General features: G+C 59.2%; 1 protein-coding gene across 1 annotated transcript; it reads left to right on the plus strand.

Moving 5' to 3' along the window:
* Positions 1–8,993: 8,993 nt before the first annotated feature.
* Positions 8,994–10,484, plus strand: Lcn15 (lipocalin 15). Its single transcript, XM_077108743.1, has 5 exons — positions 8,994–9,086; positions 9,407–9,546; positions 9,622–9,692; positions 9,901–10,011; positions 10,345–10,484. The coding sequence occupies exons 1-5, from the start codon at positions 8,994–8,996 to the stop codon at positions 10,482–10,484; spliced, it is 555 nt and encodes a 184-aa protein (XP_076964858.1).
* The last annotated feature ends 2,987 nt before the right edge of the window (positions 10,485–13,471 follow it).

The raw sequence follows: 13,471 nt of genomic DNA on the forward strand, positions 1-13,471 counted from the left end.
GTGCCTGCCCTAGTGACTCCATGGTGTGTAGAACAGCAGTCCTCAGGCTGTGTCTGCCCTAGTGACTCCATGGTGTGTAGGACAGCAGTCCTCAGGCTGTGTCTGCCCTGGTGACTCCATGGTGTATAGAACAGCAGTCCTCAGGCTGCACCTGCCCTGAGTGACTCCATGGTGTATAGAACAGCAGCTCTCAGGCTGTGCCTGCCCTGGTGACTCCATGGTGTGTAGAACAGCAGTCCTCAGGCTGTGCCTGCCCTAGTGACTCCATGGTGTGTAGAACAGCAGTCCTCAGGCTGTGCCTGCCCTGAGTGACTCCATGGTGTGTAGGACAGCAGTCCTCAGGCTGTGTCTGCCCTGGTGACTCCATGGTGTATAGAACAGCAGTCCTCAGGCTGCACCTGCCCTGAGTGACTCCATGGTGTATAGAACAGCAGCTCTCAGGCTGTGCCTGCCCTGGTGACTCCATGGTGTGTAGAACAGCAGTCCTCAGGCTGTGCCTGCCCTGAGTGACTCCATGGTGTGTAGGACAGCAGTCCTCAGGCTGTGCCTGCCCTGAGTGACTCCATGGTGTGTAGAACAGCAGTCCTCAGGCTGTGCCTGCCCTGAGTGACTCCATGGTGTGCAGAACAGTAGTCCTCAGGCTGCACCTGCCCTGGTGACTCCATGGTGTAGAACAGCAGTCCTCAGGCTGTGCCTGCCCTGAGTGACTCCATGGTGTGTAGGACAGCAGTCCTCAGGCTGTGCCTGCCCTGGTGACTCCATGGTGTGTAGAACAGCAGTCCTCAGGCTGTGTCTACCCTGAGTGACTCCATGGTGTGTAGAACAGCAGTCCTCAGGCTGTGCCTGCCCTGGTGACTCCATGGTGTGTAGAACAGCAGCTCTCAGGCTGCGCCTGCCCTGGTGACTCCATGGTGTGTAGAACAGCAATCCTCAGGCTCTGCCTGCCCTGGTGACTCCATGGTGTGTAGAACAGCAGTCCTCAGGCTGTGCCTGCCCTGGTGACTCCATGATGTGTAGGACAGCAGTCCTCAGGCTGCACCTGCCCTGGTGACTCCATGGTGTGTAGAACAGCAGCTCTCAGGCTGTGCCTGCCCTGGTGACTCCATGGTGTGTAGAACAGCAGTCCTCAGGCTGTGCCTGCCCTGGTGACTCCATGGTGTGTAGAACAGCAGCTCTCAGGCTGCACCTGCCCTGGTGACTCCATGGTGTGTAGAACAGCAGCTCTCAGGCTGTGCCTGCCCTGGTGACTCCATGGTGTGTAGAACAGCAGTCCTCAGGCTGCACCTGCCCTGGTGACTCCATGGTGTGTAGAACAGCAGCTCTCAGGCTGCACCTGCCCTGGTGACTCCATGGTGTGTAGGACAGCAGTCCTCAGGCTGTGCCTGCCCTGGTGACTCCATGGTGTGTAGAACAGCAGTCCTCAGGCTGTGCCTGCCCTGGTGACTCCATGGTGTGTGGAACAGCAGCTCTCAGGCTGTGCCTGCCCTGGTGACTCCATGGTGTGTAGAACAGCAGTCCTCAGGCTGTGCCTGCCCTGAGTGACTCCATGGTGTGTAGAACAGCAGTCCTCAGGCTGCGCCTGCCCTGGTGACTCCATGGTGTGTAGGACAGCAGTCCTCAGGCTGCACCTGCCCTGGTGACTCCATGGTGTGTAGAACAGCAGCTCTCAGGCTGTGCCTGCCCTGGTGACTCCATGGTGTGTGGAACAGCAGCTCTCAGGCTGTGCCTGCCCTGGTGACTCCATGGTGTGTAGAACAGCAGTCCTCAGGCTGTCCCTGCCCTGGTGACTCCATGGTGTGTAGAACAGCAGTCCTCAGGCTGTGCCTGCCCTGGTGACTCCATGATGTGTAGGACAGCAGTCCTCAGGCTGCACCTGCCCTGGTGACTCCATGGTGTGTAGAACAGCAGCCCTCAGGCTGTGCCTGCCCTAGTGACTCCATGGTGTGTGGAACAGCAGCTCTCAGGCTGTGCCTGCCCTGGTGACTCCATGGTGTGTAGAACAGCAGTCCTCAGGCTGTGCCTGCCCTAGTGACTCCATGGTGTGTGGAACAGCAGCTCTCAGGCTGTGCCTGCCCTGGTGACTCCATGGTGTGTGGAACAGCAGTCCTCAGGCTGTGCCTGCCCTGAGTGACTCCATGGTGTGTGGAACAGCAGTCCTCAGGCTGTGCCTGCCCTGAGTGACTCCATGGTGTGTAGAACAGCAGTCCTCAGGCTGTGCCTGCCCTGAGTGACTCCATGGTGTATAGAACAGCAGTCCTCAGGCTGTGTCTGCCCTAGTGACTCCATGGTGTGTAGAACAGCAGTCCTCAGGCTGTGCCTGCCCTGAGTGACTCCATGGTGTATAGAACAGCAGTCCTCAGGCTGTGTCTGCCCTAGTGACTCCATGGTGTGTAGAACAGCAGTCCTCAGGCTGTGCCTGCCCTAGTGACTCCATGGTGTGTGGAACAGCAGTCCTCAGGCTGTGTCTGCCCTAGTGACTCCATGGTGTGCAGAACAGCAGTCCTCAGGCTGTGCCTGTCCTAGTGACTCCATGGTGTGTGGAACAGCAGTCCTCAGGCTGTGCCTGCCCTGAGTGACTCCATGTTGTATACAACAGCAGTCCTCAGGCTGTGCCTGCCCTAGTGACTCCATGGTGTGTAGAACAGCAGTCCTCAGGCTGTGCCTGCCCTGAGTGACTCCATGGTGTGTAGAACAGCAGTCCTCAGGCTGTGCCTGCCCTAGTGACTCCATGTTGTGTGGAACAGCAGTCCTCAGGCTGTGCCTGCCCTGAGTGACTCCATGGTGTGTAGAACAGCAGTCCTCAGGCTGTGCCTGCCCTAGTGACTCCATGGTGTACAGAACAGCTGTCCTCAGGCTGTGCCTGGTCTAGTGACTCCATGGTGTGTAGAACAGTAGTCCTCAGGCTGTGCCTGCTCTAGTGACTCCATGGTGTGTAGAACAGCAGTCCTCAGGCTGTGCCTGCCCTGGTGACTCCATGGTGTGTGGAACAGCAGTCCTCAGGCTGTGCCTGCCCTGGTGACTCCATGGTGTGTAGAACAACAGTCCTCAGGCTGTGCCTGCCCTAGTGACTCCATGGTGTGTAGAACAGCAGTCCTCAGGCTGTGCCTGCCCTGAGTGACTCCATGGTGTGCAGAACAGCTGTCCTCAGGCTGTGCTTGCCCTGAGTGACTCCATGGTGTGTAGAACAGCAGTCCTCAGGCTGTGCCTGCCCTAGTGACTCCATGGTGTACAGAACAGCTGTCCTCAGGCTGCGCCTGCCCTGGTGACTCAATGGTGTGTAGAACAGCAGTCCTCAGGCTGTGCCTGCTCTAGTGACTCCATGTTGTGTGGAACAGCAGTCCTCAGGCTGTGCCTGCCCTGAGTGACTCCATGGTGTACAGAACAGCTGTCCTCAGGCTGTGCCTGCCCTGAGTGACTCCATGGTGTGTAGAACAGCAGCTCTCAGGCTGCGCCTGCCCTGAGTTACTCCATGGTGTGTAGAACAGCAGTCCTCAGGCTGTGCCTGCCCTGGTGACTCCATGGTGGGCAGGACAACAGTCCTCAGGCTGTGCCTGCCCTGAGTGACTCCATGGTGTGTAGAACAGCAGCTCTCAGGCTGTGCCTGCCCTGGTGACTCCATGGTGTGTGGAACAGCAGTCCTCAGGCTGTGCCTGCCCTGAGTGACTCCATGGTGTGTAGAACAGCAGCTCTCAGGCTGTGCCTGCCCTGGTGACTCCATGGTGTGTGGTACAGCAGTCCTCAGTCTGTGCCTGCCCTGGTGACTCCATGGTGTGTGAAATAGCAGTCCACAGGCTGTGCCTGCCCTGAGTGACTCCATGGTGTGTAGAACAGCAGTCCTCAGGCTGTCCCTGCTCTAGTGACTCCATGGTGTGTGGAACAGCAGTCCTCAGGCTGTGCCTGCCCTGAGTGACTCCATGGTGTGTAGAACAGCAGCTCTCAGGCTGTGCCTGCCCTGGTGACTCCATGGTGTGTGGAACAGCAGTCCTCAGGCTGTTTCTGCCCTGAGTGACTCCATGGTGTGTAGAACAGCAGTCCTCAGGCTGTGCCTGCCCTGAGTGACTCCATGGTGTGTGAAACAGCAGTCCTCAGGCTGTGCCTGCCCTAGTGACTCCATGGTGTGTGGAACAGCAGTCCTCAGGCTGTGTCTGCCCTGAGTGACTCCATGGTGTGTGGAACAGCAGTCCTCAGGCTGTGCCTGCCCTGAGTGACTCCATGGTGTGTGGAACAGCAGTCCTCAGGCTGTGCCTGCCCTGAGTGACTCCATGGTGTGTGGAACAGCAGTCCTCAGGCTGCGCCTGCCCTAGTGACTCCATGGTGTGTGGAACAGCAGCTCTCAGGCTGTGCCTGCCCTGGTGACTCCATGGTGTATAGAACAGCAGTCCTCAGGCTGTGCCTGCCCTGAGTGACTCCATGGTGTGTGGAACAGCAGTCCTCAGGCTGTGCCTGCCCTAGTGACTCCATGTTGTGTAGAACAGCAGTCCTCAGGCTGTGCCTGCTCTAGTGACTCCATGGTGTGTAGAACAGCTGTCCTCAGGCTGTGCCTGCCCTGAGTGACTCCATGGTGTGTAGAACAGCAGCTCTCAGGCTGTGCCTGCCCTAGTGACTCCATGGTGTACAGAACAGCTGTCCTCAGGCTGTGCCTGCTCTAGTGACTCCATGGTGTGTAGAACAGCTGTCCTCAGGCTGTGCCTGCCCTGAGTGACTCCATGGTGTGTAGAACAGCAGCTCTCAGGCTGTGCCTGCCCTGCTGACTCCATGGTGTACAGAACAGCTGTCCTCAGGCTGTGCCTGCCCTAGTGACTCCATGGTGTATAGAACAGCAGCTCTCAGGCTGTGCCTGCCCTGGTGACTCCATGGTGTGTGGAACAACAGTCCTCAGGCTGTGCCTGCCCTGAGTGACTCCATGGTGTGTAGAACAGCAGTCCTCAGGCTGTGCCTGCCCTGGTGACTCCATGGTGTGTGGAACAGCAGCTCTCAGGCTGTGCCTGCCCTGGTGACTCCATGGTGTGTGGAACAGCAGTCCTCAGGCTGTGCCTGCCCTGGTGACTCCATGGTGTGTAGAACAGCAGTCCTCAGGCTGTGCCTGCCCTGGTGACTCCATGGTGTGTGGAACAGCAGCTCTCAGGCTGTGTCTGCCCTGAGTGACTCCATGGTGTGTAGAACAGCAGTCCTCAGGCTGTGCCTGCCCTGAGTGACTCCATGGTGTGTAGAACAGCAGCTCTCAGGCTGTGCCTGCCCTGGTGACTCCATGGTGTGTGGAACAGCAGTCCTCAGGCTGTGTCTGCCCTGAGTGACTCCATGGTGTGTGGAACAGCAGTCCTCAGGCTGTGTCTGCCCTGAGTGACTCCATGGTGTGTGGAACAGCAGTCCTCAGGCTGTGTCTGCCCTGAGTGACTCCATGGTGTGTAGAACAGCAGTCCTCAGGCTGCGCCTGCCCTGGTGACTCCATGGTGTATAGAACAGCAGTCCTCAGGCTGTGCCTGCTCTAGTGACTCCATGGTGTGTAGAACAGCTGTCCTCAGGCTGTGCCTGCCCTGAGTGACTCCATGGTGTGTAGAACAGCAGCTCTCAGGCTGTGCCTGCCCTGGTGACTCCATGGTGTGTGGAACAGCAGTCCTCAGGCTGTGCCTGCCCTGAGTGACTCCATGGTGTGTAGAACAGCAGCTCTCAGGCTGTGCCTGCCCTGGTGACTCCATGGTGTGTGGAACAGCAGTCCTCAGGCTGTGTCTGCCCTGAGTGACTCCATGGTGTGTAGAACAGCAGCTCTCAGGCTGTGCCTGCCCTAGTGACTCCATGTTGTGTGGAACAGCAGTCCTCAGGCTGTGCCTGCCCTGAGTGACTTCATGGTATACAGAACAGCAGTCCTCAGGCTGTGCCAGCCCTGGTGACTCCATGGTGTGTAGGACAGCAGCTCTCAGGCTGTGCCTGCCCTGAGTGACTCCATGGTGTGTGGAACAGCAGTCCTCAGGCTGTGCCTGCCCTAGTGACTCCATGGTGTGTAGAACAGCAGTCCTCAGGCTGTACCTGCCCTGAGTGACTCCATGGTGTGTGGAACAGCAGTCCTCAGGCTGTGCCTGCCCTAGTGACTCCATGGTGTGTAGAACAGCAGTCCTCAGGCTGTACCTGCCCTGAGTGACTCCATGGTGTGTAGAACAGCAGTCCTCAGGCTGTACCTGCCCTGAGTGACTCCATGGTGTGTGGAACAGCAGTCCTCAGGCTGTGCCTGCCCTAGTGACTCCATGGTGTGTAGAACAGCAGTCCTCAGGCTGTGCCTGCCCTGGTGACTCCATGGTGTGTGGAACAGCAGTCCTCAGGCTGTGCCTGCCCTAGTGACTCCATGGTGTACAGAACAGCTGTCCTCAGGCTGTGCCTGCCCTGAGTGACTCCATGGTGTGTAGAACAGCAGTCCTCAGGCTGTGCCTGCCCTGAGTGACTCCATGGCATACAAAACAGCAGTCCTCAGGCTGTGCCTGCCCTAGTGACTCCATGGTGTACAGAACAGCTGTCCTCAGGCTGTGCCTGCCCTGAGTGACTCCATGGTGTGTAGAACAGCAGTCCTCAGGCTGTGCCTGCCCTGAGTGACTCCATGGCATACAAAACAGCAGTCCTCAGGCTGTGCCTGCCCTAGTGACTCCATGGTGTACAGAACAGCTGTCCTCAGGCTGTGCCTGCCCTGAGTGACTCCATGGTGTGTAGAACAGCAGTCCTCAGGCTGTGCCTGCCCTGAGTGACTCCATGGCATACAAAACAGCAGTCCTCAGGCTGTGCCTGCCCTAGTGACTCCATGGTGTGCAGAACAGCAGTCCTCAGGCTGTGCCTGCTCCAGTGACTCCATGGTGGGCAGGACAGCAGTCCTCAGGCTGTTCCCTGCCCTGAGTGACTCCACAGTATGCAGAACTGTCGGGAGCCATTCTCACATGTGACTGGGTGACTCCCGGTTAGGGTCTGAGGCGCTCTGGCTGTGTCGGAGCTTTCCCGGCCCTCTCCTGTTGAGAGAACCTGTCCGTGTGGGGGTGTAACTGACCACTGACCCCGGAGGCCCAATCACTGACCCTGACCTTGGAGTGCGGCCCCCCCTTCAACCTTCATTGGATGGAATTCTCCCCTGAATTTCTTGCTCCCCAATAAAAGGCTACTCCCTGGCGTGCTGGCTCTCTCTCTCTCCTGCTAGCCCTGAGTAATCCTTTGCTGCCCTGCCGGGCGGTTAGACAAGGGAACCAGAGAGGGGAGCCGTCTCGGACCTGGTCATAGAAAAAGGTAACTGAGTCTGTGTGTTTATTTCGATCTCTGCTAGCTAACCTTTATGCCAAGAACCTCATTAATGAAACCATTGCGCTGGCCGCTTGGTAGACAGAAAAGCAATCCTCAAGCTGTGCCTGCTCTGAGAGACTCCATGGTGGGCAGGACAGCAATCCTCAGGCTGTGCCTGCCCTAGTGACTCCATGGTGTGTAGAACAGCAGCTCTCAGGCTGTGCCTGCCCTGGTGACTCCATGGTGTGTAGAACAGCAGTCCTCAGGCTGCGCCTGCCCTGGTGACTCCATGGTGTGTAGAACAGCAGCTCTCAGGCTGTGCCTGCCCTGGTGACTCCATGGTGTGTAGAACAGCAGTCCTCAGGCTGTGCCTGCCCGGAGTGACTCCATGGTGTACAGAATAGCAATCCTCAGGCTGTGCCTGCCCTGAGTGACTTCATGGTGTGTAGAACAGTAGTCCTCAGGCTGCGCCTGCCCTGGTGACTCCATGGTGTGTAGAACAGCAGCTCTCAGGCTGTGCCTGCCCTGGTGACTCCATGGTGTGTAGAACAGCAGCTCTCAGGCTGCACCTGCCCTGGTGACTCCATGGTGTGTAGAACAGCAGCTCTCAGGCTGCACCTGCCCTGGTGACTCCATGGTGTGTAGAACAGCAGCTCTCAGGCTGTGCCTGCCCTGAGTGACTCCATGGTGTGTAGAACAGCAGCTCTCAGGCTGTGCCTGCCCTGGTGACTCCATGGTGTGTAGAACAGCAGTCCTCAGGCTGTGCCTGCCCGGAGTGACTCCATGGTGTACAGAATAGCAATCCTCAGGCTGTGCCTGCCCTGAGTGACTTCATGGTGTGTAGAACAGCAGTTCTCAGGCTGCACCTGCCTGAGGGTCTTTCTCTGACCCGGCCTCCAGAGTGGACCCTGGTCTCTGACTTGAGAATCCAAGGCGGGTGTACCAAGGCCATGTGCTGCTCCTGGCCCGGTGTCCCTGGTGCTCTGTGTCGACACAGAGGTCAGCTGGAGAGGCCTTCCTCAGCTCCACCTCCACCAGCCCTGGCGCCTCCCAGGCGTCCTTCCACCTGGACACTTATGAAACTGGTGATAAGGCAGCTGTGAATACGTAATCCACCCTAATCCCTCCTCCTATCTCAGGCATGCTTTCAGGAAGCCCAGCTGTGGGGTGCAAGGGGGCGCCCAGATGTCTCTCACCACTGTGCTGGCAAAGGCTACCCCTGGATGAGGTCTCTAGAGGCCTGGCCAGTGGTGACTAAGCACTGAGTTGGGGATGAGAGGGAGAAAGGTCTGCTGGGTGCCCAGAAACCTGGATGGGGGCCTGCTGGCCCCAGCAGACCCAGGCCTCATGCTTCCCAGCAGCCCCCCAAACTCCCAGCCAGGCTGGGGGTGGACAGAGGTGCTTGGGTGTGAGGCTGGAAGCCATGATAGCTCTGCCATGGCTGGGTGGCCAGCTATGGTGGGCCATGGGTTAGTGACGTGCCTGGCAGGCTTGGGGACAAATCCTCAGCTGGTGCGTCAGGCGAGAGCCTGGATGTCTGGAGCCCTGCAGGAAGTGACCCTGGGGCTGAGGGGACAGCCAAGTGATTGTGCCCAACAATGGACAAAGGGGGCTGGCATTTCATAGAGCCTTCCGCTCACTCCCCATCTGCCCCTTCCTGAGGCCAGGGCTGGGCTAGGGTATAAAGCCAGGGTTTCTGGGGCTTGGAGACTGGGGGCCAGGGCTGGAGGTCAGGCCTGAGGATGAGGCTGGTCCTACTGAGCTGGGTTCTGCTGCTCTGGGTGTCTGCAACTCTGGCCGAGGTCCTGGTTCAACCTGACTTCGATGCCAAAAAGGTATTGGGTCTCCTCTGGGTGTGCCTGGGTGGGGTGGGGGCTGATTCCCCTGGAAACATCACCAGTGAGAATAGAAGCTGCTGTGGCAGGGCCAGTTGTGGGTTCGCCTAGGGCATGCTTCAGACCCACTTTCCCTCTAATCCAGAAACAACCCTGGGCTGAGGGCCTTTGCAGGCCCATCTCATAAGGGGGCAGCAAGAGCTCTTGTCCACCTTCAGGCAGGTCCCTGCTTCTCTGGCCTTTCATTTGTCTCCCTGCTCCCTGGGCAAGGCAGTACGGCTGCTGCTGTCAGGCCTGCTGGTCACTGAGCTGTCCTGCAGTTCTCGGGCCTCTGGTATGTTGTCTCCATGGTGTCTGACTGCAAGGTGTTCTTGGGCAAGAAGGATCATCTGCTGATGTCCACCAGGGACATCAATGCCACCAAGGGGGGCTGTCTCAACGTCCACATGGAATTCCCACGGTGAGCTGCCTAGGGTGGACTGGGCTAGGGAGGACCCAAGGGTGCCTGGCAGGTAGTGACCATCTATGCACCCAGGGCTGACAGCTGTGCCCAGGTGGATGCCACATTCCTGAAGATGGGCTCCGAGGGCCACTTCAGAGTTCCAGGTATGTCCTGGGGGCACTGGGATTGCTCCCCAGGGGTGACACAGATTGTCTTTGCACTGAAGCCTCCCTGCCACGCCCCCTCCAGGACGGCTGGGGTGGGGCTTGGCCAGGATACCTGCTGGGTCTTAGGGCAGCAGGGTGGGCTGGTCAGGGGGAGTTGTCGCCCAGCCCTGCCCTGCTTCTATGGCCATGTGCACCTTCTCCACAGCCTTGGGCTACCTGGATGTGCGTGTGGCGGACACGGACTATGGCTCCTTTGCGGTGGTCTACATCTACAAGGAGCTGGAGGGGGCTCTCAGCACCATGGTGCAGCTCTACAGTGAGCCCCCTCCCACCTGCCCTTTCAGGCCAGCCCAGGGCCGGCCCCACCCACCCTGACCCAGGCCCACCCCTTCTGCTTCAGCCCCCCACTAATCACAGCCTGGACCCGGCAAGGCACTTAGTATGGGGAGGGGGCTGGCTGGAGAGGTCCCCAAGGGCAGACACAACACGTGCCCTCTCCAGGGTGAGGACCCATCTTCCCTGGTCAGCCTCCCGGCCCCACCTAGGGTGGCAACCTTGCTGCCAGCTCTCAGAGGAGTGGAGTGAGGCAGGTCTCGCCTGCCACGGCCCTGGGAGCTGCTGGGTTCACAGCTACCCCTCTGTGCCCCAGGTCGGACTCAGGATGCCAGCCCCCAGGCTCTGAAGGCCTTCCAGGACTTCTACCCCACAGTGGGGCTCCAGGATGACATGATGGTCATGCTGCCCAAGTCAGGTACCCTGGCCAAGCCTCACCCCAGTGCCCAGCCCTGAGCCCTGGGGTGGGCAGCAGGTGGTCTTCTGTGCTACACTGTGTGGAAGCCCTTCCAGCCCCTCCTGCCCCACAGCCCCTTCTTCCCCCAACAGGAGCAAGGAGAGGTAGGGAGAGTCTTCTGGCCCCCTGACTGGGGGCTGGGGGCCAGGTAGGATGTGGAGGGAGGGCAGCCTTCCCGTCTCCACCTCTTGGACTGCTTGCTCCTGCAGATGCTTGCTCCCCACCTCAGGGGAGCACCTTGGCGACCCTGGAGTCCCATCCCAGCCCTGCCCAGGCAGGGGACGGGTGAGTTCTCCAGGCCCTCCACGGGCTGCCCCTGGTCCTCACTTCCTCTCACCCCTAAGACCTGCTGTGTAGATCCTCACCCACTTCTGCCTGGGGAGTCCCGGGCCTCAGGCCTCAGGGTCCACTCAGGGAGCCTGTCCTGACTGGGGGGCTGCCGAGACAGCACCCGCGTGGCGGCTTAAACAGGACATGCTCCAGTCCTGGAGACCAGAGTCAAGGTGTCCGTGGGGTGGGCCCTCTGGAGGCTTGAGGGAAGCCTGCCCACCTGCTGCCCCTTCCTGTGGCTCCTGTAATCCTGGGCATCACTGGTTGAGATTTCCTTCTCCTCTTCCTTCTTCTTCCTCCTCTTATTCCTCTTCCACTTGCTTCTCCTCCTCTTTTTTTTTTTTTTTTTCCTCCAACACTGGGATTTGAATCCAGGAGCACTTAATCCCTGAATCACTCCCTAGCCCTTTTTACTTTTTATTTTGAGATAGGATATTTTTAAGTTGCATAGGACCTTGCTAAGTTGCTGAGGCTGGCCTTGGATTTGTGATGCTCTTGCCTCAGCCTCCTGAGCTGCTGGGATTACAGGCTTGAGCCACTGCACCTGGCTGCCCCTTTCTTATGAGGACATTATTGGATTTAGGGCCCACCCTATCTTCAGGATGATCTCCAGATCCTTAGCTAATGCTATCTTCAAAGACCTGTTCCCAGATAAGGCCCCTTGTGGGGGTTCCAGGAGGCAGTGAAGTTTTGGGGGACACTGCTTACCCACCACAGTCCCTGGGCTCCCTGCATCCTCCCCTGGGATGGCCTGAGTCTTTGTCCTCTCTCTGAGGGCAGACCTGACACCTCTCGTTCCCTGCCCACTGCAGGGCTGGGTCCCAGGAACCTGGGGCTCTGATGCAGGAGGGGTTTTGGGGAGGCCTCCTCAGACCAGGTGCCAGAAAATGGCCACACCTTGCTCAAGCTCCTGAAGGATTGGGCACCCACCTAAAGCCATAAGTAGTGGGTGGGATATGATAGCCTCGGGCAGCAAGTCGGGGCTGTCTGGCATGGGGGGCTCGGAGTGGGGGGTCCACGGAGGGTGTTTTCCAGCTCCACAGCCTGATTTTGTCTTCATCTGCTGTCACCATTTCCTGTGTCTTGACTCTTCTCTGATGAGCTCCAGGTGGGCTCATGGCTTCTCTCCTGGGGCTGGGGACCTTGGGGCTGGACATCTTGAACACAGAGTCGCCTGTCACTGGTGGCTTTGGGAACACATGGGGTGGGGACTCAGGCCTTCTTGTCTCCTTGGCCCCTTCATCCAGGGCCAGGCCCCAGGCACTGGGAGGCAGCGGTGGTGCCCCGGGGGACCTCTAGCCTGTGGCCTCCAGGACAGTGAGGGGTGATGGGATGTGGGCTTCTGTGTTGGCAGAAGGCTTGGGGCAGGATCAGCTGTGCTTCGCCCTGTGGGTGCTGGCCTGGGGGGCAGTGCCCCCTTCTGTGGGGGAGAAGGGTCAGCTGTGCCTTTCCTCACAGGGCGAGCCCACAGCAGCAAACCTCACCAGTCGTGGACGTGAAGTGAGCCCACCGCCCTCGGGCCACCCAGAGCTGTCCCTCATCCTCCCTCCCTGCCTCCCCTGACCCGGGGCCTCTTCCCACCCAATAAACAGATCCTGCAGCCTCGTGGCTCCTCACTCTTTGGAGAATCCTGGGGAGGGCACAGGGGGCCCATCTCCAGCCCTGCTCTGCTGGCGGCCCAAGGCGGGGAGGAGGTAGGAAGGCAGCACTCACAAGGAGAATGGGGCACCTCTGCCCGGCCCTGCGCGCGGTTCATGGGCCTACAGGATGATCAGGCACCCTGTGACCACAGGCCCTGGCCATGGGCTGTGCTGCGTGCACAGGCAGCAGCAGGAGCTGGGTGGGCGTGGCGGCAGACCGTGAAGTTGGGCTTGTTTGGGTTTCACTGCTCACTGTTGTGATCGGGAGCACCTGGCCTAAACCTCTGAGAGCCCCAGAAATGGGTCAGTGCCATGAGCAGCACAACAGCACACTCCTGGATCTCAGCTGGCTAGCTGCCCTGCTTGCTCCATAACAGGCCCCCTGGACACATGTACCCACCCCATTCCATCCTTGTTTCTCAGATGAAGACATCCAGGCACACACAGAGAGGCCCAGCAAGGTATCCAAGGTCACACAGCTGACAAGTGGCCAGGTTAGGGTTCAAATCCATGGGGTGGAGCTGCAGGACATGCCCTCTGCATTGCCTATGACGAGAGGTGGGGTACAGGGGATGCCCTTCCCAGGGTCCATCACTGCCATTGTCCTTGCCGCACCCCTGCCTAGTTCTCCTGAGGCCCCAGCTCTCACACTTCAAGGCCTGAGCGTGGGGAGCAGGAAGGAGGTGAAGGTTCTAGTCTGATGCTCACCATTGCCTATGGTGCTCAAATAGCTGGAGCGGAAGCAATCAGCCCCGGGGCAATCAGCCCCATCTTGCTCCTGCTCACCCAGAGGGCCAGGAGCTCCACCTCCGGGACGCCCTCCCTGTCTGTCCTGGCTAAGGCAGCACTCACAGGAGAATGGGACACCCCTGCCCGGCCCCTCTGCAGCCACCCTGGGAACCCTGGCTAGCCAGCCTGTGGTTGGGTCAGCCATCTTCAGCCTCCCTGCTGCAGTCTCCGCTCTTTGGGTGTCCTCTTGGGCTCCAGGGTGCTAGCCAGCTCTGCTCACCCTGTCC

The sequence above is a fragment of the Callospermophilus lateralis genome, chromosome 2, assembly GCF_048772815.1.
Source record: "Callospermophilus lateralis isolate mCalLat2 chromosome 2, mCalLat2.hap1, whole genome shotgun sequence".
Lineage (NCBI taxonomy): Eukaryota > Metazoa > Chordata > Mammalia > Rodentia > Sciuridae > Callospermophilus > Callospermophilus lateralis.